This window comes from Tetranychus urticae, chromosome 1 (assembly GCF_039701765.1).
Source record: "Tetranychus urticae isolate SD_2017Ah chromosome 1, NJAU_TeUrti_SD_1.0, whole genome shotgun sequence".
Classification (NCBI taxonomy): Eukaryota; Metazoa; Arthropoda; class Arachnida; order Trombidiformes; family Tetranychidae; genus Tetranychus; species Tetranychus urticae.
This window is the reverse complement of record NC_142958.1, coordinates 23,509,785-23,533,008: the sequence shown is the minus strand read 5'-3', so window position 1 is coordinate 23,533,008 and position 23,224 is coordinate 23,509,785. Positions and strand designations below refer to the sequence as shown.

At 33.7% G+C, this 23,224-nt stretch overlaps 6 protein-coding genes across 7 annotated transcripts; 4 read left to right on the top strand and 2 right to left on the bottom strand.

Moving 5' to 3' along the window:
* Window positions 1–7: 7 nt before the first annotated feature.
* LOC107362261 (uncharacterized) lies at window positions 8–1,106 on the top strand. Its single transcript, XM_015929286.3, has 2 exons — window positions 8–141; window positions 204–1,106. Exon 2 carries the CDS (start codon window positions 297–299, stop codon window positions 858–860), a length of 564 nt encoding a protein of 187 aa, XP_015784772.1. The 5' UTR covers window positions 8–141; window positions 204–296; the 3' UTR covers window positions 861–1,106.
* Window positions 1,107–1,517: 411 nt separating this feature from the next.
* LOC107362703 (glutamine synthetase) lies at window positions 1,518–4,636 on the top strand. The gene is made up of 3 exons (XM_015929818.3): window positions 1,518–1,740; window positions 3,109–3,367; window positions 3,446–4,636. The coding sequence occupies exons 2-3, from the start codon at window positions 3,184–3,186 to the stop codon at window positions 4,336–4,338; spliced, it is 1,077 nt and encodes a 358-aa protein (XP_015785304.1). The 5' UTR covers window positions 1,518–1,740; window positions 3,109–3,183; the 3' UTR covers window positions 4,339–4,636.
* A 1,534-nt stretch (window positions 4,637–6,170) lies between these two features.
* senju (UDP-galactose transporter senju) lies at window positions 6,171–9,924 on the bottom strand. Its single transcript, XM_015929892.3, has 4 exons — window positions 9,735–9,924; window positions 7,962–9,627; window positions 7,578–7,827; window positions 6,171–7,308 (listed from the first exon to the last, which is right to left on the bottom strand). The coding sequence occupies exons 3-4, from the start codon at window positions 7,666–7,668 to the stop codon at window positions 6,254–6,256; spliced, it is 1,146 nt and encodes a 381-aa protein (XP_015785378.1). The 5' UTR covers window positions 7,669–7,827; window positions 7,962–9,627; window positions 9,735–9,924; the 3' UTR covers window positions 6,171–6,253.
* Window positions 8,384–9,302, top strand: LOC107362765 (uncharacterized). The gene is made up of 2 exons (XM_015929893.3): window positions 8,384–8,605; window positions 8,697–9,302. Exons 1-2 carry the CDS (start codon window positions 8,599–8,601, stop codon window positions 9,161–9,163), a joined length of 474 nt encoding a protein of 157 aa, XP_015785379.1. The 5' UTR covers window positions 8,384–8,598; the 3' UTR covers window positions 9,164–9,302.
* Window positions 9,925–11,404: 1,480 nt separating the features above from the next.
* On the bottom strand, window positions 11,405–12,498 carry LOC107362430 (uncharacterized). 2 transcript variants are annotated; one of them, XM_089266544.1, is made up of 4 exons: window positions 12,356–12,371; window positions 12,214–12,267; window positions 11,985–12,139; window positions 11,405–11,876 (listed from the first exon to the last, which is right to left on the bottom strand). In XM_089266544.1, the coding sequence occupies exons 2-4, from the start codon at window positions 12,225–12,227 to the stop codon at window positions 11,737–11,739; spliced, it is 309 nt and encodes a 102-aa protein (XP_089122670.1). In that variant the 5' UTR covers window positions 12,228–12,267; window positions 12,356–12,371; the 3' UTR covers window positions 11,405–11,736. The 2 variants fall into 2 exon arrangements, with proteins under 2 accessions (XP_089122670.1, XP_015784986.1); XM_015929500.3 differs by having other exon boundaries at window positions 11,985–12,267; window positions 12,356–12,498.
* A 181-nt stretch (window positions 12,499–12,679) lies between these two features.
* CadN (neural cadherin) lies at window positions 12,680–22,869 on the top strand. The gene is made up of 9 exons (XM_015929498.3): window positions 12,680–13,609; window positions 13,697–15,933; window positions 16,022–16,211; window positions 16,312–16,455; window positions 16,568–16,683; window positions 17,094–21,006; window positions 21,261–21,441; window positions 21,888–22,129; window positions 22,216–22,869. Exons 1-9 carry the CDS (start codon window positions 13,123–13,125, stop codon window positions 22,710–22,712), a joined length of 8,007 nt encoding a protein of 2,668 aa, XP_015784984.1. The 5' UTR covers window positions 12,680–13,122; the 3' UTR covers window positions 22,713–22,869.
* Window positions 22,870–23,224: the final 355 nt, after the last annotated feature.

Here is a 23,224-nt window from a genome sequence, read left to right as displayed (position 1 = left end):
AAAATTACTCAAGCCTTGATATTTATCGTATTTGGCGCTGTAATTTTTGTGGATGTTTCAACCAGCTGATAATTTAAATAGATACAATCAACTTATTTTGAAGTTTTTTAAATACATTCAAATCTATTGGGAATCATTAAGGTGAATTGAAGTTTTTTTAAATATTGCCGAATTGCTTTCTAATCTTGTTTTTATACTTTTAGCCTACAAAATCATTGTAACGGTAGTAAAATCTACTTCATTGCTACTAAATATGAACTTCAATTGATTACCACCATTCATTTTTCATCTGACTTATGCAATTTAAATATTCGACTATGAGCAAAAACTCACCTTCGTCACCTAATAATCAAGTTGCCCGTCCACCATCTCGGTCATCATCACGTTCATCCACAACCAAGCCTAGTCGTCTACCTGGAGATAGTGTGCTCTTCGCTCCTGTTTATCAAGAGGAGAAGCTTGAAAATCTTCATAATAAACTGAAAGAATCTACATTTGAAGTCACTTTGATGAAAGAAAAACTTTTGGAAAAGGCGAAAGCTACTCTTAATCTGAATAGACTACCTCAACCAGGATCTTTTATACCTTTTTTTCACTTCGACGAATTCAAAGATGTTCATTTATCTTTTTTGCAACATAACCCACCCTACACTCCATGGTATTCAATAACTGAAACTTATTTTGGACAAGGAGTTATTGAACTTCATAAATCAGTTTATAATATACTTTTGGAGCACCAAAATGAAAGATATGGCCCAGAACAAAGTGAACAGATTAATCCTACTGATCATGACTTTCTGATCGACATTGATCTTGACGATTCTTATCAACCATCTTATACCATCACAAATTTACACTGAAAAGCTTTGATCATTGGTGAACAGCTAAACAAATCTACTGTAAAAAGGAAAAATCAGTCTCTTTAGTTACAGAGTACATGTAATTTGAAGCTAATCATGTTAATCAAATTTGTTTGATTTTAATTTCTGGAAATCGCTTTACATTTTATATTTTATTTTTAACAGGCCGGTCAGATTGAATCGAATGTAACTCAGCATTATTGTGTTGCTAATAAATATTAACTATTTAGATATTACCTAAAAAAATCATCACTGTATTGAAAGGAAAAGTTTGTAATTGATTATTGTGTTCGTTGTTGATTGAAGAATCTGTTTATCGGTTTTTCTTAACATTTCCTGACAATATTTCCATTAAGCTAGAGAAACTAATTGGTTTATTTGTAATTTAAAAATTGGAAGTTTTCCTTACTATCGTTTCAATTTCTAATCGATTGTCGACCGAGAAACGGAAGAAAGATTTATTATTAGTTTGATTAAAAAGCTGCTCGTCTGGGTCAGGTAACCCAAAAATTTGTTTTCTTTTAAAGTCGTTAAATCAATCAATTTGTCTCTTCTGAAAAAGATTTAATTATGATTTGAAATTAGCGGTTTAACGAAAATCCCTGAAAATTGGACAAGAAAGTAAACTGTTGAGCCATCTAGTGTTTACTTCGTAAAATGGTACGAATTTGATAAACATAATCAATGTAATTTATTAAAAATCAAATTATTTTATTGATGAGGTCAGCTTAATGCTACCAGATCAGCCATAAAGTCAACTATTTTATTACCTCAGTGAATACTGATTTTAATTTGTTCTCCAATCTATTCTCATTTGCCCCTTCAATCGGATGTCATTTGGATCAAAAAACGACTTAACAGCTTAGGAGCTCTTTCTATGGTAAGCATCCTTGACCAAATTTTTATTTCAATTTTCTAATTTAAATAACCACATGAAACAATCCATTTATTTTAATCCAAGATTATCAATTTTACACTTCGAGATATATAGCAAAGAAAAGAAATATCAGAATATTTCGTTTAAAGACCAATTTTAAGACAATATTGAGTAAGGTTAATCCATATAAACTTGCATGATAACAAGGTTAAAGTTCAAGCAAAAATATGAATGATCCTAGATTTTCGAGTCTAAATCATAAATCTACTAAAGGCAGGCAGATCGAAAAAATGGCCACTGAAAAACGTTTGTTAAAAGGTTGATCTAAATTAGAGATACAATTTTCTCTATAAACATGGACAACGTACGAGTTGCTTCGATCCTATTTCATAGATATTCACAATTGATATTGTCAGTCCATTAAATCTAAACAGCCCTGTAAAATATTTGCTAATATTTGTGGAGTCTTAAAATCATAATTATAATCCTATCAACATTAGTATATTGATGGCCAAATGACAAGAATCTAGTTATTACTAATCAAATGTCAAACTTTATTTACCATTTTTTGTTTTTGTTTCATTTGATTTGTTCATTATGAATTCAGATTTTTTAATGTGAATTTGCTGTATCTAAAGATGGATTGATAAGTGGAAAATATCAACAATTTATTAATAATATGAATACATGTTTAAAGAGGAAAATGAAGTAAACAGTTTAAGTTATAATTAATAGTTAAATGAATTTAGAGTCGAATTAATCACATAACAACAATTAACCTTGGTTGTGAATGTATTTCATTCAAGCAAGTCACTTAATTATTTTAATAGATTGCCTTGTTGTTATTATTATTGATTATAATTAACCAAATAAATGAAATCATTGACAGGGTGGATTTTGCAAAAGACAGTGATGGATAAGCTAACCTTATGATTAACTTGAGATCATGTGTTTGTTTTCAAAGATTCAAATCTTATAATCATCAAATGAGATAACCAATTGTTGATCTAGGAAACGATTCCGTTCCATCATCAGACTTTATCGGAATATCATATACTTTGTATCTTTGTTTTTATTATTTATAATCAGTTATCTTATCAAGTACTGATAATCTTTTATATCATGGATTCAAATGGATCAGTTTTAATGGCGTTCATAAAAAATGATGTTAACCATTACATTTTATAACAATTTAACGTGGAGGTAAAACCTTTTGTGAGGTCCAAAGATACGAATATGCGTGTCACAAATAGGCAGTCCAAAGAAAATGTAGCCAACCCAATGGGCTGTTTACTAGTTTAAATACTTTAAACCACTTTAAATAGACGAGCTTCTAATACAACTTTTATTCTTTTCTATTTTCTTATTTAGATATTTAAGTCAATACCTCTCTTCAAGTTGTTCAAGATAACCAAGTTTTAATTTTCATTGTTCGCCACTCTCAAGATGTCTAAATATTCTGTCTTGGACAAGTATTTGTCAGCAAAATTACCTGATGACGCTGTGAAAGTTACCTACGTTTGGATCGATGGCTCAGGCGAGCACGTTAGATCCAAAACAAGAACCATGTCAACGGTTCCAATGTCACCTAAAGATTGCCCGATATGGAATTTTGATGGAAGTTCTACAGGTTTGTTTTTTGTTTTTCTCTTTTGTTTCTTTCTTATTTCATTATAAATACTTACAAGTTAATTTACATTATTTACAGGACAAGCTGAAGGAAATAATTCCGATGTGGATTTACTTCCAGTTGCTCTCTACAATGACCCTATCCGAGGTGGTAACAGCAAATTAGTTATGTGTGAATGCAAAACAAGCAACGGAAAACCAGCAAAAGGAAACTTCAGATATTCTTGCTTGGAGGCAATGGATAAAGTTGATCGTGATTTTGAACCCTGGTTTGCTATCGAGCAAGAATTTATTCTTCTTGATTTAGATGACTATCCTCTTGGATGGCCTAAAGGCGGTTTCCCTGGTCCACAAGGTCCATATTATTGTGGTGTTGGTGCTGGAAGAATTGTGGCTCGCAAAATAATTGAAGCCCATTACACAGCATGTTTACAAGCTGGAATCCCGATTTCCGGAACAAATGCGGAAGTTTTGCTTGGCCAGTGGGAATTCCAGGTTGGACCCTCACGAGGTGTTGCCATTGGTGACGATTTATGGATGGCAAGATATTTGCTTCACTCTATTGCAGAAGAGGTCGACATTAAAGTCTCTTTCGACCCAAAACCGGTTCCAGGTAATTGGAATGGTTCAGGAGCACATACAAACTTCTCAACAAAACAAACAAGAGCAAAGGATGGGCTAAAAGTTATTGAAGAGTACATCGAGTCTTTGAGAGTGAACCACTCCAAGCATATTGGAAAGTATGATCCCAGAGGAGGTGCTGACAATGCTCGACGTCTTACTGGACTCCATGAAACTTCATCAATAAATACTTTCTCGGCTGGTGTTGCAAATAGAGGTGCATCTGTCCGAATTCCGAGATCTGTTGCCACTGATGGATGTGGTTATCTTGAGGATCGACGACCCGCATCTAATGTTGATCCTTATGTTGTCAGCGAAGCTCTCGTCAGAACTTGTTGCTTGAAAGAGTAATGGTGATTGTGGCATGATATATATTCAAGGCCAATGAAGCAAAAATGATTGATTTACTGGTTTGAAATGAAAAAAATAAATTTAATTTCGTGATTTAATGATAAAATTTAAAGCATCCGCTATTACAAGGCGAACCAGGCTGAATAGAGATTGACTTTGAATAGGCTGATGAAAAGTTTCTAATGTATCAGAGAGAATTGAATTAAGCAATGTTATTTGTCATCCACTTGTCACCACATATCTTTATCCTTGTTAAATGATTAAGATCTAATAAATTGTCTGATTTACTTTATTCAAACTTCATGGCAACTCTCCCAACTTGTGAAACAATTAGAGTTAATCTTTAGCTCAATATATGGTTAATCACACAACCAGTAACATTTGAGAAATATAATCAAATAATTTTAACCTGTTACTATCCATAAAATTGCAATTTAGTATTTAGATTTAACGTTTCTGCACAAATTATTACTGATTGCTCAACTACAATTATCTTTATATTCATTTCTTCAGTTCTTTGCAGACTTAAGATATTTAATTAGAATATTATATAATCATAATCCATAATATCCATGTATTAATCTCTCTAGTTTATCTTAATTTCTTGCACATTTGATATACCTTTTGTTCAACTAAAAAATAACTCAATCTCTTGTTTTTTATTGAATGTATTTTAATGCTTTCTGTAACAGATTAAGTAATCATTAAACATAATAATCATTTATTTTTTTCCTAAAGAATCGTTGTGACTGATGAAGACGGCATTAATTGTTAGATAATGAGAAACTGAAGATGAGGAAACACTTGAACTTATTGAAGTTGTTCAAACAAGGATAAATAATAAAAGCCTATTATTTATTTAGTTTTGGACACAAATGTTGCTGGAAATTCAACTGACTAATGGAAGTTGGAAGCAAAGTGTTCAATCTCCTTAGTTTAGCGAGAAAAACATCGTTTGATTTTGAGCAACAGAATTAAATTAATCTTTGCAATAAGATTATCATAAATACAGCCAAAGTCGAATCGAAGAGTAAGTTAATTTTATATTAAAAGCTAATTTAGGTGCAGAATACGTTCATCAATTGAAAAAATAACGAATAAATTGACGCTGAAAAATTGAGGTCTATTTTAATTTCTGTTGGCGCTTTTTTAACCACAAAATAACTGTTATCTCTGGTTACTAACAATTTTGATAATTAATATTTCTGATTGGAAACAGCACCATCTATTATTGATCAATATTTAACTTCCGTATTTGACAATCAATTAGAAATCGAAACAGTTTAAGAGAAAATTACAATCGTTAATTCATTAGATCAATTAGTATCGCTATTTTATATTCAACCACAATTATTAAACAGTTAATGAAGAAACAGTCACGTTAGGAATAATATGCTAATAAAATACAAATATCATCATCCATTGTAATCAAAAATCGCGTAATTTAACACAGTGGTTAACCAGCTTTCAATTGATTTTTGTTTAAAGATAAAAATAAATAAAATGAAATAAGTCTCACCTCACCTCACACCACTTTACTTTGTAAACAATGTTTATCCTTCGTAAAATTCAAAATGATAGCTAATTCAAGGAAAAACAACTCTTAAATGACGATGACGATGATTACAAGTATGATGATACAATAAATAATATTTCTTGTGAGCCTTTACTAGCTGAATTCATGGTCGCAAAAATTAGTCTGTAAGACTAAAATATGATTCTCGGCGATAAGAAATATTTTGTGAAGTGTCAATGACGAATAAAACGTTTCTATGGAATTGAATTGTTCATTCCCTATCATTGGTTTCATTCCTTACGAAATGAGCAGGTTGTAATGCAAAGAACGCGTTTATTAAACAAGATGAAAGTTGTAAAACCACAAGTAATTTTATAATTACATTGGACATTACATAAATTACACATTCGAAATAGTCTCTTTAGATTTTTGAAACAGAATGTCATGGTTATCATCGTAATTTTCTAATGGAAAATATTTAACATTTTTGTCATTATTAGGACGATGAGTTTTTTGGTTTGAAAATGGCGTAGATCGACTTTGGTTATCACCTAAATTGAGTTTGATTGGGTGTTTAAATTGCAGATAGATTGCATAGAAGATAATCACGATGGAGACCGAAGTGTAGATGTCAACTGGAATGGAAAATATGATCCAACTAAGGCAGGCGATAAGAATCAGTTCAATAGCAGACGCAAATGTTTTCAAAATAGAGTTGAGTTTTTTCAAGAAAATACTTGTGACGATACCACAAGCAGCATTATTGATTATCACAGTAATTACGGTTGGCTTCATGAGCGAAATGAATGACTCGACTGTTGGGTACTTTGATTTGGAATTATTAAATCCTTGACCAAAATAGACTAAAGCACCAATATTACATATTATGGAATCGATGTACATAAAAATATTATGCATTCCAATATTCAGTTGAGCTCCAGTTTTTTTAAGCAAATATTCGTTGCAAACTCCAGCAAGACATGAACATGAAAGTTGAAATAACAATAAAAGAAGATTTTTGATTACAGAATCAACAGCTGATTGGGATTGCTTTGGAGCTTCTTGAGATCCCAAGTTTTTAATGGCACAGCCAATAGTTAAAACAATTAGCGAAAACCATTGCCATTTGGTTAGCTTTTGACGAAAGAAACATTGATAAATAATTCCAGTGATGACTACTCTTAATTGTAATAACAGGTTATAAGTTGTGGGATCAAAATTGCGAAGATTTATATACATTAAGTTATTATATATACAGTAAAGTATAGATGGGATGAAATATAATCCAAGAAGTTTAATATTGCATTTAAGATCAACAGCAAAGTTGGAGATTGAACTGTCTTGAAGGTACCATAGAATTGATATAATTAATTTAACTAGTTCCGTAACTAGAACAGCAGCAATTGTACTATAGTCATAGTTATTAGATGTTTGAGATGCTTTCAGCAAAATACCTAGAAATAAAAAAAATGGTTAGTCTCATATAAAATTAACATTTACATCTTCCGACAATTTTTTCTTAGCTAATTCATCATGCAGTTTTCCGAAGAAGATTTTCACGCCGGTTAACAAAATCGTCGTATCTGAATAATTTACATAATGATTGTAATTATTGCTGATGAATTGACTCATCGAATCACTACTGTAACGTGGAAAACTGCACTTTGCCAAAACTGGTTGATGAAATTGATTAGTTTCAGCCGCATAGTAGACTAAAAATTACCTTGAAATACAAAGAGACCAATGTATGTAATAAAGGTAATCAATGTTCCATAATCGGGAAAAGTTTTGCTTAAATTCTTAAAACCATTCATTTTAGTCTGTTCAATCCTTGATCACAAATGAGCGGTCATGTTCTTTGAAAATACTAGAGGCTTCTGCTTCAATTTGAAGGAATATCGCAGGGTTAAAAATTGTTCACGATGATGGACTCCAAGAAAGGCATAGTTGATGATTAACATGTATGCTAATATCTAAAAGGTAAAGAATAAATTAGAATTAGAAAACGATAATGATAAGATGACAGTAAATTGACCAATGTTTTGAAAGAGAAAGTATCAAAACAAGAGGCTCGAATGGGTATATTGACTCCGCATCCTCAACTTACCTTAATAATTTTTTAAGATATTGCAGATTTACGAAATCAATAACGTAACAATGGAACTGAGGTAGATAAACCAAAGATAAAGATGACCAGAGAGCAAAAATAGAAAGAGTAAATCCAAATAAGATTCAATTTTTCCTTTAACACATTATAAAAGAGTGTGGCTTTAGACTCTTTTCCAATATATCTTCTGAAACATTAAACAATATTCAGCTAACAATGAACAAATCATGGCTTTGCGATACAGCATCAGTAACTATTAAACAATGTTGTCACACATTTATATTTATTCATTCGTTGATTAATGAGCTTAGCAAAAGAAAATTATTTACATGAAAAATGGTAAACTTAGTTTATTGGTATTGTTTACGCACCAAGTCTGAGTGGCTCTTCACCATCCCCCTTCTTACCAGATGATTTTGGCTACCAGTGCTTCAGTTACATAGTTCATGTTTTTGTTTATGCAGAGTTTTTGTATTGTTTAAAATTTATAATTTAGTATTTAACACCACCATTTAAACACCATTTCATTGTCTCCCCGAATTTCTCAGAAGTCTGCAATTAATCCCTCAATTAATCTCCCCATTAATCAGCCACTAAACAAAAGAAATCATCTGATGCAATTTTATCACCATTTACTATGAAAGGTAATGTTTTCATTGTTAATAGAATATACAAAAAATTATTACTTATCCAATTGAGATTACTATAATAAATTTTTCTCTTCTCAATATTTAGGTAAAGTTAAAAGTAAACCAAAATTGTCGGAAGCACCAACAGCAAATGCACCGGCATCGGATAACAATGAATCGGAAGACATTAAAGACAAAATGGACGAGTTTAATATACAATTGAATTGGTGTTTAACGAATCTTAAGGCTATTATACGAGGAGAAAGCGATAATAGTGGCACAAAGATACCTGAACGCAAAGTTGTTGAAGCTGGGCGAGTTTACAGTCAATTATCAGATCCGAAGACGCCATTTGTTAAGAAAAGACAACTGATGGCTAATTATTTCGGAGATTATCGTAAAAAAATGGCTAAAGAAGAAGAAAAGTTTCGATCTAAAAGCAGTCAACTTAAAATTGCAAATTGTCTATCGACCAATGTACCATCAAAGCCAATTGTTTGTAGAAAAAAGACAAAATTGAAAGAAATTGTTCCTAGCGAACCTTTCAAATTCAATTTTTCAGGTGATGTTTAGGTTATAGCTTTATCTTTTTGTAAATTTCAATTTTAATATTTTCAGTTTCAGTCATGTATAAATGTGTCAAAAATTTTGTTACGCAAAAAATGAATACTATTTAACAGTTTGCTATTATAATTGAGCTTGCAAATTTTCATCGATGTCTGTTTTATAATTACATTAACGTTACTGTGTTTATTTTAATGTTTCAATGTGTACATGGTTATGGATATGAAATTGAGTCTTTTATAAGAGAAGGGTCCAAGAAAAGATTATCTCAAGAAGAAACGAGATTCAATGAACGGGTCAGTAATGTCTTGTTCGTCGTTTCCGTTATTATCTTTGATTTCTTGCTCGATCTTACAAAGGTTTAAATCTCGTCCAGCCTCTTGAGTCCGAAGCTTAGTGATGCACTCACAAAGGACACCATGATTATGACAACGATGATCAAAAGAGCTAGATGACTGCCTTTATAAAAGAAACTGATTAACATTCAAAAGTGGAAAAGATTAGACACAAGATTAAGTTTATTTGGGAAAACAGTTTGACAAGATGGGAACATGATTCATTTTGTGGAAGATTGACTTACCTCGGTACTGAGTCATAGACTTCATAACTATCCGTGTAGCCTTTGGAGCCATACTTTCGTGATGATCCAGAGACTAATCGAGTTTTCTCATCAACAGTCTTCATATTTTCAATAGAATTGGATTCGACAATTGAATTAGACTAAAAGATTTACTTCACTGTGATTAAACTCCCTTTGTTGTATACATCAATACCTAAATTATATCCAGCTAAAGCCACCAACATTATCAATATATTTAGGAGAGTCAATATCAGTAAATCTTTCACAGGCTGATTTGACATTAAACAATGAAAATATGGAGTCCAAATTTCGTTGTGATTAATGTTAAATGAGCTGATTAGATGCATTTCCAAAGCACTTGCATTTGATTAAGAGCACCCGAATTATCAACATCTTGATATGAAAATAACAATGAACATTGAGTGCTTTTACAATTTGATTTTATTTATGTCACAAAACAAAAGCCTCACATCGAGGAACAAACACAGATAGCAATAACTGATGTAAATTGTTTTGAGTTGTAATCAGACTAAAAATCAGACCAATTATTCAATTTATTTCAAAGAAAGATTGAAGTCGCTCTCATCGTCATTAGTGTCAGTTTAGTTAAATTTTCAATTCATCACCGTTTTAATCTTGGATTGTGAAAATGCTAATACTTATAACTTAAGGTTTGAAATAGGATTTTAAATCAGAATTTTATTCTCATATAAGCATGAAATTGGCTGAAGTATCAATGATTCATATAAAATTTCTTGAATACACCGCAATACCATTGATCTGCCCAAAAATTTGTGAGAAAATTGCAGATAAACTCAACTTAAAGGGAATTTAGATTCAATACTTTCACACAGTTCCATGGTGAACCGTAATTTTGCAGCGGGACTGAGATCTTCACTTTCATTTCTTTTTTCTCACCAACTTGGTTAATACATGTGCTTAAATGGATAAAGGATTGTGTGAAACCTAAATGAAAACGCTTAGATTATATGATTGAGTCTCATTCATTTAAACACTTGCTTCAAAATCATCTCACAGCAATGTAATTCGAGGTCGATACCATAACAAGACAAATCATTGTCAATTAGCCAAACCAAATATTAAACTGATTTCATTGCCTTGATTTATTTTTATACATTTACAATGGGTGAAATGATTAGGAAATTCAAACTTCGGTTTGAATCAGGTATTACAATAAGATAATACAATAAACTCAACTCATATGTTAAATGGCAGTTGCTTTAAGAAGGGAAATGTGTGATTCACAAGACAAACAAACTAAATATGTGAAGGCAAAATATCCGAGGATAAATAAAGATTTGCATTAAATACAATCATATTATTGAGTTAAAAATTAATATTTTTTCTTTTATTATTAATATCATAATATATCAGTTGAAAGTGTCCAGGTTGATGGCAAGGTACTTTTAATGGCCCTCTGTTTTTGCGCGTTAAGTTTTTCTGCCCTTTTACACACTGAATTGAGTACCATTTATCACGCTCAATAATTGGTGAAGAGATTCTCATTAACTATCATAATTGACTGTGATAGTTGTCATGTCAACTCTAATGGATTCAGTTTTATCAGATTCAGTCGTTGTTCAGTAATTTTTTTAACATTTTTCATAGGATTCAGTAGTGTAACGGTTTAAAAAAATTCAAAAAATTGATGAGTTATTCAAGTTTATCATTATAATTTCTAGTGAATATTGATATTAAAGATAATCGAGGAAAAATGGATGAGTACAGTCAATTTATTCCGTTGAAAATTGCGATCAAATATTTAAGTGCAGATGAAATCACATGACGATTGAAAATTGAATCCAACCGTTGGTCAAAGTGTTAGGTAAGCCAATGTACATTTGAAAAATCAATAATCTTTTCGCTTATACGAAACACAATAAGATTTCCAATAGACATTGAGGGCAATTACTTTAATCATTTAATCGGTTGTGATTACAAAATAGAGATGAAAATTTCATGGGATATCTAGAAAGTTGCTTTAACTTGATTCAGGCTCAACCATAAGATTCACAATTTCTTCAAGAATTTTTTTATCAAATTTCCGTAAAGATAAATTCAAAATGAATTCTTTTCGCTGCAATGATAGTTCGACTGGTGATAAAGTCTTAAATGTATTTTCTGAAAAATTATAAAAAAAATAAATATAACTTTAGGTTATTCCGAGCAAGGCGCGATTCTTAAATTTAAGCATAAAAAGATGCCTAAAGGTGAATTTTAGATACTCACCGATTATGTGTTTCGAAAAATATCTTGCAACAGGTAGATATGTATCAGCATCTGAACCTAAAAGATGTCTAATATTGTAATTGTTTTTCTCAAATTCAACATTAATCCAGTGTGGGCCAAAATTATCAGCATCAGATATGACATATAAATTGAGCCTAGGAATACAAATGAACATAACGTTTACACCGTTTGATAATGTTCCCCTTTTAGTAATACTTCCTTTACTAACCATTTCATGTTCATGAAGGGTTAAAGGTTGATGAGAAACATTAACAGTAGACATCTAGGAATAAAAACAAAGATAATTCAGATAAAAACACTTAATTATACGGAGAAACCACAGATAAACAAAACGGAAAAGATAGGCTTACTTTCAAACAATTTGGTTTCAACTGACAACTTGTGAAATCAAAATTTCTGCCAATAATTTTAAAGATGGAAATTAAACTCTAACGATTAAAATAATACTCAAAGAAAAAATCAATCATAAACAGAAATAAAATCTGAAAATAATTAATAACCAACTACAGATAAGTGTTTAAAGTTAAGATTGACAAACAACAAGTTATCTAACCAATGGTAGTCATCTCCATGTCAACTCATTTAAAAGAATTGGAAATTAATTTTGAATTTCAGAAGCAGATGCAAGTTTTGCTTGGTAAAAATAAATGATGCAAAAAAATTAAATGTCCGTTAATTTTATTCCCAATTACAAATTAAATGAAATTCAAATATTTCGTTGGATTAAAAAGGAAATGAAATGACGGTTGATAAATAGTAAACGTTCCCTCTGAGATCTCCGCGGACCGCTTCCCCTTCTTCCCCCATCTTAGTTAGAATTTGAATTTCTTTAAGATGGCGCTTAAGATGATAGTGTCTCTGTACCAGCCAAAAGTAGCAAAAGTCTGTTAAAAGACAGGTTAAGTTTGAGTTGCGTTGATGATAAAGCAATGATGCTGACCTCTTCCTCTTGAAACCTCTTTCAAAATCTTCTGCGGCTGCTTACAAGCCTTACTTGTTAGCCTTTGTGTTGCAGGTTTAGGAATCAACTCAACTTTACCAATTCATGACCAACCTAAAGTTAATCTTTTCATTATTATCATTCCATCTTTTATTTTTATTTAATTTATGAATCAAAATGGCTGGTTGGGTTTGGTTATTTGTGATTTTTTATGCCCCTCTGTGTATTTCGTCTAGTACTCGATCTATCAAAAATTTCGATTTTAAAGAAAGTGAAGGTTCCATTACTGGAGCTACTGTGTTCACACTTGAGAAAAAGCAAGATGCTGAGCGTTTTGAGCTTGAAAGCCCCAATAGGTGGGTTACTGTAGAACCTAATGGTGATGTTAAAGTGAAAGAACCATGGGATTATGAACAATTAAATAAGGATAAAACCATCGATTTTTGGGTTCTTGTGAAGCGTCAAAATTATGACACAGAGAAACAACATGTTGTGATTAATGTGCGCGATGTAAATGATGAACCACCTTATTTTGTCAACCGGCCTCTCCCTATGCAAGCCGTAGTTCAATTAAATGCTCCTCCGGGTACTTCAGTGTTTAAACTTCAAGCCCGTGATCCAGACACTGGTCACAATCTCCATTATTTCTTAGTTCGTGACCGAAGTAAGTATCTTAAAGCTTAACCTATCATGCGCTTCCTGTTTCGCCTATTCATTTTTTTAATGCTTCTCTATGCAATTTTTTCTTTAGCTGGCGGACGTTTTGAAGTTGATGAAAGATCTGGTGAAGTCAGAACTAGAGGAAATGAACCATTTATGCTTGATCAAGAGTATGCCATTTATGTTAAAGCTGAAGATCATGCGGGGACAATCAACGACCGACAATACCAATCAACTAAAGAAGAAAGACTTTCAATCATGGGAGGTACAAGACCTCCACAATTTTACATGCCAAAATACGACGCTACCATTCCAGAAAATCAAAGAAAAGATTCCGATATTATTGAAATTAAAGCCAAATCTTTCGCTGATAGAGAAATTCGGTACACGCTTCGTGCTCAAGGAAAAGGAGCGGGTACTTTCAACATTGGACCAACCAGTGGCGTTGTGAAACTGGCTAAAGAATTGGATTTCGAAGATCTCCGCCAACCCAAGCAATACTCATTAATTGTGACTGCTACCGAAGACTCAGGTGGATTTTCAACCACCGTCGAATTAACAATCAAGGTAACTGATGTAAACGACAATGCTCCTAGATTTGAGCTTCCTGATTATCAAGCTCACAATGTCCATGAAGATATCGATGTAGGAACTAAGATTTTGGAGGTAAAAGCAACAGATCCTGATACTGGCAAAAACGCGGAAATTGTGTATTCTATTGATCGCAAAGAATTTAAAATTGATGATAAAGGTATTATTTATTCAAATGGCAGACTAGACGCGGATGTCAACAACACTTATCAAATGGTTGTACGTGCAACAGACAAAGGTGATCCCAGTTTAACTGGAACTGCAACTGTCAGAATATACACGGAAAATAAAAACGATGAACCACCCAAGTTCAGTCAGGATGTTTACACTCCGAATGTCGATGAAAATGCTGGACCATCTACTTTAGTGACTACTGTAGTAGCTAGTGATAAAGATGGAGATGCCATACATTTTGGATTTGCCAATGGAAGTAATAAGTCAGGAGTATTTGAAATAGAGGAAAGAACCGGAGTCATTCGTCTTCAATCAAACCCTTTTTCTTTGGACAAGGACAAATACGAATTACATATTACTGCTCGTGATGATGGATCTTGTTGTAAAGATGGATCAAGGATGATTCACACGAGTACGGCGCTTGTTGTTGTGTTCATTACAGATGTTAACGATAATAAACCAGTTTTCGAAGAATGTGGCTCTTATGCTCCAACAGCTCAAGAAGGTGCCCCAGCTGGCACTCATGTTATTACTGTCAAAGCAACCGATAGTGACAAAGGACACAATGGTCAAGTAAGATACTCAATAGTACAACAACCAAATCAAAAAGGTACCAAGTTTACTGTTGATGAAGTATCTGGAGAAATAAAAACCAATAAAGTTTTTGATCGTGAGGGTGAAGACGGACGTTTCGTTAGTATTACCGTCAAAGCTGTTGACAAGGGAGTTCCTCCTTTAGAAGGTGTTTGTTCGTTTAAGGTTGAAATCACGGATATAAATGACAACCCGCCATTATTTGATCGTCAAGAATATCGTGAAAATGTTAAACAAGATACTCAAGTTGGAACTAATATTCTAAGAGTGTCTGCTTCTGATGACGATGCTGATAACAATGGAGCTATTCTTTATAACCTCACTGCTGGACGTGACCCTTCCGACTTGGATTATTTCTACATCAGTCCTGACTCTGGTTGGATCAGACTACAGCGCCCACTTGATCGTACAAATTACAATTTACAAGCAATAGCAGTTGACAAAGGTATTCCACAACACACTGCCACTGTCGCAATAATTATTGAAGTAGTAGACCGAGCAAACAATCCACCAGTTTGGGACCAACCTGTATATGGACCGGTGTCAGTTAAGGAAAATATCAAAGTTGGAGAGACAATTCAATCTGTGCGTGCTTCTTCAGGCATTGCAGATAACCCTACAGTTTTTTATACACTAATAAGAGGAAATACTGAACAAACGAATAAGCACAATCATTTTTATCTGACACAACGGGCAGACGATGAAGGAATATGGGCTGATCTTAAGGTCAATTATCCTCTGGACTTTGAAAAACTGGCTCACTACAATCTAACAGTTCGTGTTGAAAATAACGGAGTTCAGCAATTAGCATCCGAGTGTACGGTTTATGTTGTTGTTGAAGATGTTAACGATGAAATTCCATTATTTACTGAGAGAGAGCAAGAAACTGTTTTAGAAGGTATGCCAGCCGGAACTAAAGTTACTCAAGTTCATGCTGTTGATCGAGATGGAACTAAACCATTCAATCAGGTGAGAATTGATACTGGTGTTTTTTTGTCTTGTTTCTTTGTTTTCGCATCATCAGCTCATTCACTCTTTCTTTCATCATTTTATAAAGGTTTATTATGCAATTGAAAAATCAAAAGATGGATCAGAGAGATTTTTCACTATTGATAAAGAATCTGGAGAAATTTTTACAAAAGATGAATTTGATCGTGAAGAGAAACAAGCTTATGCCGTTTTAGTCAGAGCTTATGATGGCGCACCCTCATCTAGGCCAGGAAGCAAGCCAAATGAACCAAACTCAGGTAAGTTTCATCTGATTGTGACATTTTCCTTACATCACCCTTGGGCAATTTTTCATTAATTCATCTTCAAACCTCTTTTTTTATAAAATTTCACCTTCAGTAACCAAATACATTCGTATTGGTATTGGTGATAAAAACGACAACCCACCCTACTTTGACCAAGCCTTGTACGAAGCGGAAGTCAACGAAGACGAAGATATTCAGCATACTGTTATCACTGTCACTGCAAAAGATAAAGATGAATGTAAGCATCATTTTACCATATTCTCATAAATTCTCACAGAAACTTTGAACGATAAAAGTTTCACTTATCATTGAAATATAAACTTAATCAATTTCAAATTTTAAACCCACAGCATCCAAGATTCGTTATGAAATTACGAGAGGTAATACAGGTGGTGCTTTTGCTGTTAAAAATGAAACCGGAGCCATTTATGTGGCAGGACCGCTTGATTATGAGACTAGAAAAGAGGTAAGTGTCTGAAACTTGATTTTTTCAATTCATTCTGCCAATCTTGATAACATGAATTTTCTTTAAATTATGGTTATCTGTAAGGTTATTTACAAGATAGATTGTTAGATTAATTGCTTATTATGCAAGCCCATATGCTCATGATTTGCTCCCACATTTCATTCCTAGTCTTAACGCCAATTAACATCAATGCTATATTCAATTATATTGATGGGAAATTTTAGAAATCTCATTGCTCATTAGTGATTTTAAACATCATTCATACTTTCTTCACTATATTAGTCTTTAACTTTCTGATTACTCTTGTATACGGAAATTGTATATTTTAACAAAACAAAGCAATACAATGAATCAATTCTAATTACATTTATCTATTTCCCTTACAAAATGACTCATCATCACTTTTTTAGTATAAACTTCGACTGGCAGCTTCAGATAATCTCAACGAAAATTATACACAAGTTGTTATCAGAGTTAAAGATGTAAATGACCATCCTCCTGTGTTTGATCGTCCAGTTTATGAAACTCAAATCACCGAAGAAGACAATACTAACCTTCCTAAAAAGATCCTTCAAGTCACAGCCACTGATGGTGACAAAGATAGACCACAAGGCATTGTTTATTTCTTAACGGGTCAAGGTACTGAAGATAAAGGCCTTTCTGATCGTAAGTTTGAGGTAAATTCAACGACTGGTGAAATCTATGTTTTGAAGCCATTAGACCGTGATTTACCACGCGGTCGATCTCAGTGGAGATTCACAGTTTTTGCTGAAGATGAAGGTGGAAATGGATTGGTTGGTTTTGCTGAAGTTCTTGTAAACCTAAAGGACATCAATGACAATGCTCCATTTTTCCCATCAAATATCTATACTGGAAATGTAACTGAAAATGGTACTGCTGGTATGACAGTTATGACAATGACTGCCACTGATTATGATGATATAAATGAAGGCCAAAATGCTAAGTTAAGATATTCAATCGAGCAAAATCAAGTTAATGAAAATGGTGAATTAATTTTCAATATCGATGAAGATACTGGAGTAATTTCTACAGCAGTCTGTTGTCTTGATCGTGAAACAAATCCTGAGTACACAATTAAAGTCGTTGCCATTGATGGAGGTCATTTGAAAGGGACAGGTACTGCTACAATTAAAATAAAAGATATCAATGATATGCCTCCTGACTTTACAAAGAAAGAATGGTACGTTGAAGTTGATGAAACGGAGGGAGATCAATTACCAGAGTTTCCTATATTAGTTGTCTCCGTTAATGATGGTGATCTTTTGGAGACAAACCGGTTCAACTATAAAGTTGAACCTGGCCAGTTTGGGTCTGACAAATTCACAATGGTAACAAATAATGATGGTACAGGCTCCTTGAAAGTTGCCAAACCACTTGACTATGAAGACCCTCGCCAGCGATACGGCTTTAATATAACCATCATTGTCAGTGATCATGGAGGTGAAACGACAGATCCATCACATATTAGCCGTGCCAAAGTTTTTATAAGGCCAAAAGATATCAATGACAATAAACCTGAATTTGAAAAGCCTAACATTGAAGTTACTGTAATCGAAAACAGTCCAATTGGTCAAACTTTGACTAAATTCGCTGCTACTGATGCTGATCAAGGAGGTAAATCAAAAGTTAGCTACATGATTGATCGTTCATCTGACAAGAAAAGACAATTTACCATTGATCAAGAAGGTATTGTCAGAATTCAAAGAACGCTTGACCGTGAAGATATACCCAGACATCATGTTAAAATTTTAGCTGTTGACGATGGTTACCCGCCAAGAACTGCCACAGCCACCTTAACTGTTATCGTTGGTGATGTTAATGATAATTATCCGAGATTTTTGAAAGATTATCGACCTGTAATCATGGAACATGAGCCTCCACAAAAAGTTGAAGAAATTTTGGCTACTGATGATGATGACCGATCTAAACACAATGGCCCACCTTTCACTTTTAGAATGGATCCAAATGCACCAGATATGATCAAAAACTTTTTCGATCTCACTCATGATCACAATGGTGCTAATGGTGACGGTATGGCAATTGTCCGATCAAAGGTTAAATTTGATCGGGAGGTGCAAAAAGAATATCAAATTCCAATTATTATTAAAGACAATGGAACACCTTCAATGACTGGAACCAGTACATTAACTGTTATTATTGGTGACATCAATGACAATAAGATGAATCCTGGTAGTAAGTCTATCTTTGTTTACTCCTTCAAAGGCCACTCACCTCCAACTGAAATTGGTAGAGTTCATGTAGAAGATCAAGATGATTGGGATTTACCTGACAAGAAATTCTTATGGGAAGATCATATTGCACACGAAAACTTTGAGCTCAATGCACACACTGGAATGATCATGATGAAAAATGTCACAGAAGGATCTTACTTTTTAAGATTCAAAGTTTTTGACCGAAAACATACGCAAGAAGTGCTGGCAAATGTTACAGTGACAGTTCGTGAAATACCAGAAGAAGCTATTTACAAATCTGGTTCCTTGCGTGTTTCTGGTGTGACAGCTGAGGACTTTGTCCGTACTTACGACTGGCAGACTCCTACTTATCAAAAGATCAGCAAATATGATAAATTCAAAAATGCATTGTCTGAAATCATGAAAACAAAACCAGACAACATTGATGTATTCAGTGTGATTACCAGACAGGAAAGACCACCCATCACTGATATAAGATTTGCCGTTCATGGATCACCATATTATGAATCAACTTATCTTGATGGTACAGTGGCTGTTAATCGTGACCATATTGAAAGGGAGGTTGGAATCAACATAACCATGGTTGGAATCGATGAATGTCTAATAGAAGGTCTTTGTGAAGGCAGCTGCACTAATGAACTGAAAATAAGTCGAACACCAGTTTTAGTTAACGCTAATCGAACTTCATTTGTTGGTGTAAATACATGGATTGAACGAAAATGTGTTTGTGGTGCTCGTGATTTCAGTGAACCCGAAACTTGCCGCAAATATCCACCTCCTTGTGCAAATGGAGGTCGATGTACCGATTCATCTGTTGGTGCTCTGTGTAAGTGTTTGAAAGGCTATGATGGTCCACAGTGTCAAGTCACAACTCGAACCTTCAATGGACATGGTTGGGCGTGGTTCCCACCTCTTCAACAATGTCAAGAATCTCATCTGAGTCTTGACTTCATGACTCCTTCTCCCAATGGACTCATCTTTTACAATGGGCCAATCGTTAGACCAGATATCGGTGTTCAAGTGGTCTCCGATTTTATTTCCCTTGAACTTTACAATGGTTACCCTCGATTGTTAATTGATTTTGGCTCTGGTACAACAGAGGTTACAGTGAGGACATTTGGTGATCTCCATGATGGTGAATGGCATCATATTGACATTTTCTGGGATAAGGAAACTGTCCGTATGATGGTTGACCATTGCTCTGGCACAGCAACCGATGTTAAAGACTCACGTGAACCACTACATATTGATCGATCCAAGTGTGAGAATATTTCACATATCGTTCCTTTTAATGAATTTCTTAATGTTAACTCGCCTCTACAATTGGGAGGTATTTACAAACTGCCCGAAGATTTGGATCAGTATTTCAATTGGATGTACAAACCTACCAAGATTGGCTTCACTGGGTGCATCAGAAACTTTATCCATAACAGTCAAATGTATGATCTCGGTTCTCCCGGTAGCCTTTCTAACAGTATGGTTGGATGTCAACCAGCCAAAGATAGATGCGATAGCAATCCTATAGCTCGTAACTGCCAACATGGTACCTGTGTGGCCTCATACCACAATGCTCGATGTGTTTGCCAACCAGGTTACTTCGGACCACGCTGTGATAGAGAAACTCAATCAAAAATGTTCCAACATAGTAGCTACATCAAGTATGCTCTTTCCTTTGAACCTGATCCTTACAAAACTGACATTCAACTTATGTTCCGAACTCGTCAAAAAGCTGGTGAACTTTTCCGTGCAACTAGTAAACATGGACGAGAATATGTTATTCTTGATATTAAGGATAAAAAATTACGATTCCGTTTCAATTTGAATAGTCTGAAATCATCAGAAGAACGTGAATTATGGCTTCCCAATATTACTGTTAGTGATGGACAATGGCATACAGTGCAAGTTTTACGTTTTGGTAGCACTGCATCAATTGCTTTAGATGGCGGTGGTGGACGACGTTTTAATGAGATAATTGATTACATCGGTCTCCATCAACTAATGACTGTCGAAAGGCAAAATGTTGTTGCTGGAGGTGATGTGCAATACCTTGGACCAGGAGTAACAATGGTTGATAATGATTTCCAAGAAGGTTAGTTCATTGACTCAATTCAACCAATCCTTCCTTTCTTTCTTAATTTGATTATTTGAGTCGTATCAATGATTGTTTATCTTATATCAAACAGATTTAAGGTCATTATCAAATGTTAATACTTGGCCATTATCCTCTTTTATCCTAAAATTTGAAAAGTATTACTAATCAAATGATTCATCCATTCATTCATTTTTTCTTCTATTCTTCCTTTTTTTCATTGTATTGTATTTTCACATCATGTTATTGTTTAGGTTGTATGAATGACATAAGACTGGAACAGCGTTACTTACCAATGGAGAACGGATCTGAAAATGCTGCTGTAGTTGAATTCCGAAGCCTTATTGATGGCTGTCCATCAAACAACCCTTGCCATTCAGTAGCGTGCTCTCGCCCGTTTGTTTGTTATGATCTCTGGTTACTACCTGATTGCTCGTAAGTCTCATTATTCCAAGATTACCTTTTTAAAGCTATATTTTTCATGTTTAGTATTGTTTAATTTGTTTTGTTTGGAGGGGATTTGTATGGACAGAAACCTTTTTATATTTCACCTTTCAACAAAATAAGTCAGCATCATCTCTGTCTTTATTTCACTCATTCTCTATCAACATTTCTTTCTTGGAAAAATCTTGCTCGTTTTCTTCTCATCTATTGCTTTGAACTCAATCAGATAATAGAAGCGATTTCTATTGCTTTTGTAGCTTCCTCTAACAGATGATTTATCGTTATTATTTCCAAAACAACACAAAACATTTACTGTGAGGCTACAAACTGAGATTATAATTGTCCTATTCTTTTTGCTGTTAAGTCTTTATCACAGCTAAACTCACCCTCTTTATTTCATCATTTATTTATGTAATCTTTTCTCAATATTTTTTCAGCTGTGAACCTGGATTCATTAGGACTGAAGATCAAAATAATTGCACAGATGCAAATGAATGTCTCACTGACCCTTGTCTTAACGGTGGAACTTGTATAAATCGTGATAAAGGCCAGGGATTTTATTGCATATGTCCAGAAGGATTCTCTGGTGATGTATGCAATGCTTTGCGTCAAGAGAAGGTTATGCGATTGAGTAATGCTGCCTTGGCTACTATTCTTATTTGCCTTCTTAACATCTTGAGTAAGTGTTTTTTTGTTTGTTTAACAGTCCACTCTTTAGCCATTATTGCTGTCATCTTATTAATGATAATTTTTTCTCTGTCACAGTTTTACTGTTAGTTATCTTCGCTTATTCCCGAACAAGACGGACCGATCAAAAATTTGGCCATGGAGATATGGATGATGATGTGCGTGAAAATATTATTAATTATGATGATGAAGGTGGGGGAGAAGATGACATGAACGCTTATGATATAACTCCATTAAGGATACCTATTGATCCCCATGGATTAAAACAAGATCCTAAAGGGACGCTACTTAAATCTGGTCGACAAAGGCAATATCCCCCAGGCGCTCACTTAGATATCGGGGAATTTATTCAAGAAAATCTTAATAAAGTCGACTCAGACCCTAATGCACCGCCTTTCGATGATCTTAGAAACTATGCTTACGAAGGCTGTGGTAGTAACGCTGGATCTCTTAGCTCACTGGCATCTGGTAACGAAGATAACGAACAAGATTTTGACTATCTAAATGGATGGGGCCCGAGGTTCCAGAATTTAGCGCGAATGTATGAACGAGGAGAAAGTAAAATAGAAGATTAAACCAATAACTAAAGATGATGATAAGTCATTCTTGATAAACTTCAAATTGCCATGACGTCTCTATTCAAAAAATCTTTTTATGTGTAAAATACTTAATCATGCTCTCATTTGTTTTTTTTTCATCCAATATAATAAATTCATCTTTTTTGTAAATTAATCAATTTTGTCTCCCTTTTCATTTCTCAAAATAATTGTACATTCTTTCATACTCCCTTTAATCACTAGCAATTCGAGTTTAATAAAATAAACATTTCTCAATTTTTAATTTATAAATTTATCTCTTATTTTTTAAAACACTGATGAATGATCCTATAAACCCATTCTTTTGTCATGGAAATATTCATATCTGTTATAAATTAGAATAGTAACAGTCTATTTACCCTGAAATCATTCAATGCATTCCTCAGATTTCAAGGTTTCATTGTCAAGAATGAAAGTGATTTTTGCACTTTTGATTTTTATTTCATTTGATTTAACTAGGAAATAAACAAAGTAAAATGGTGTTAAACCAG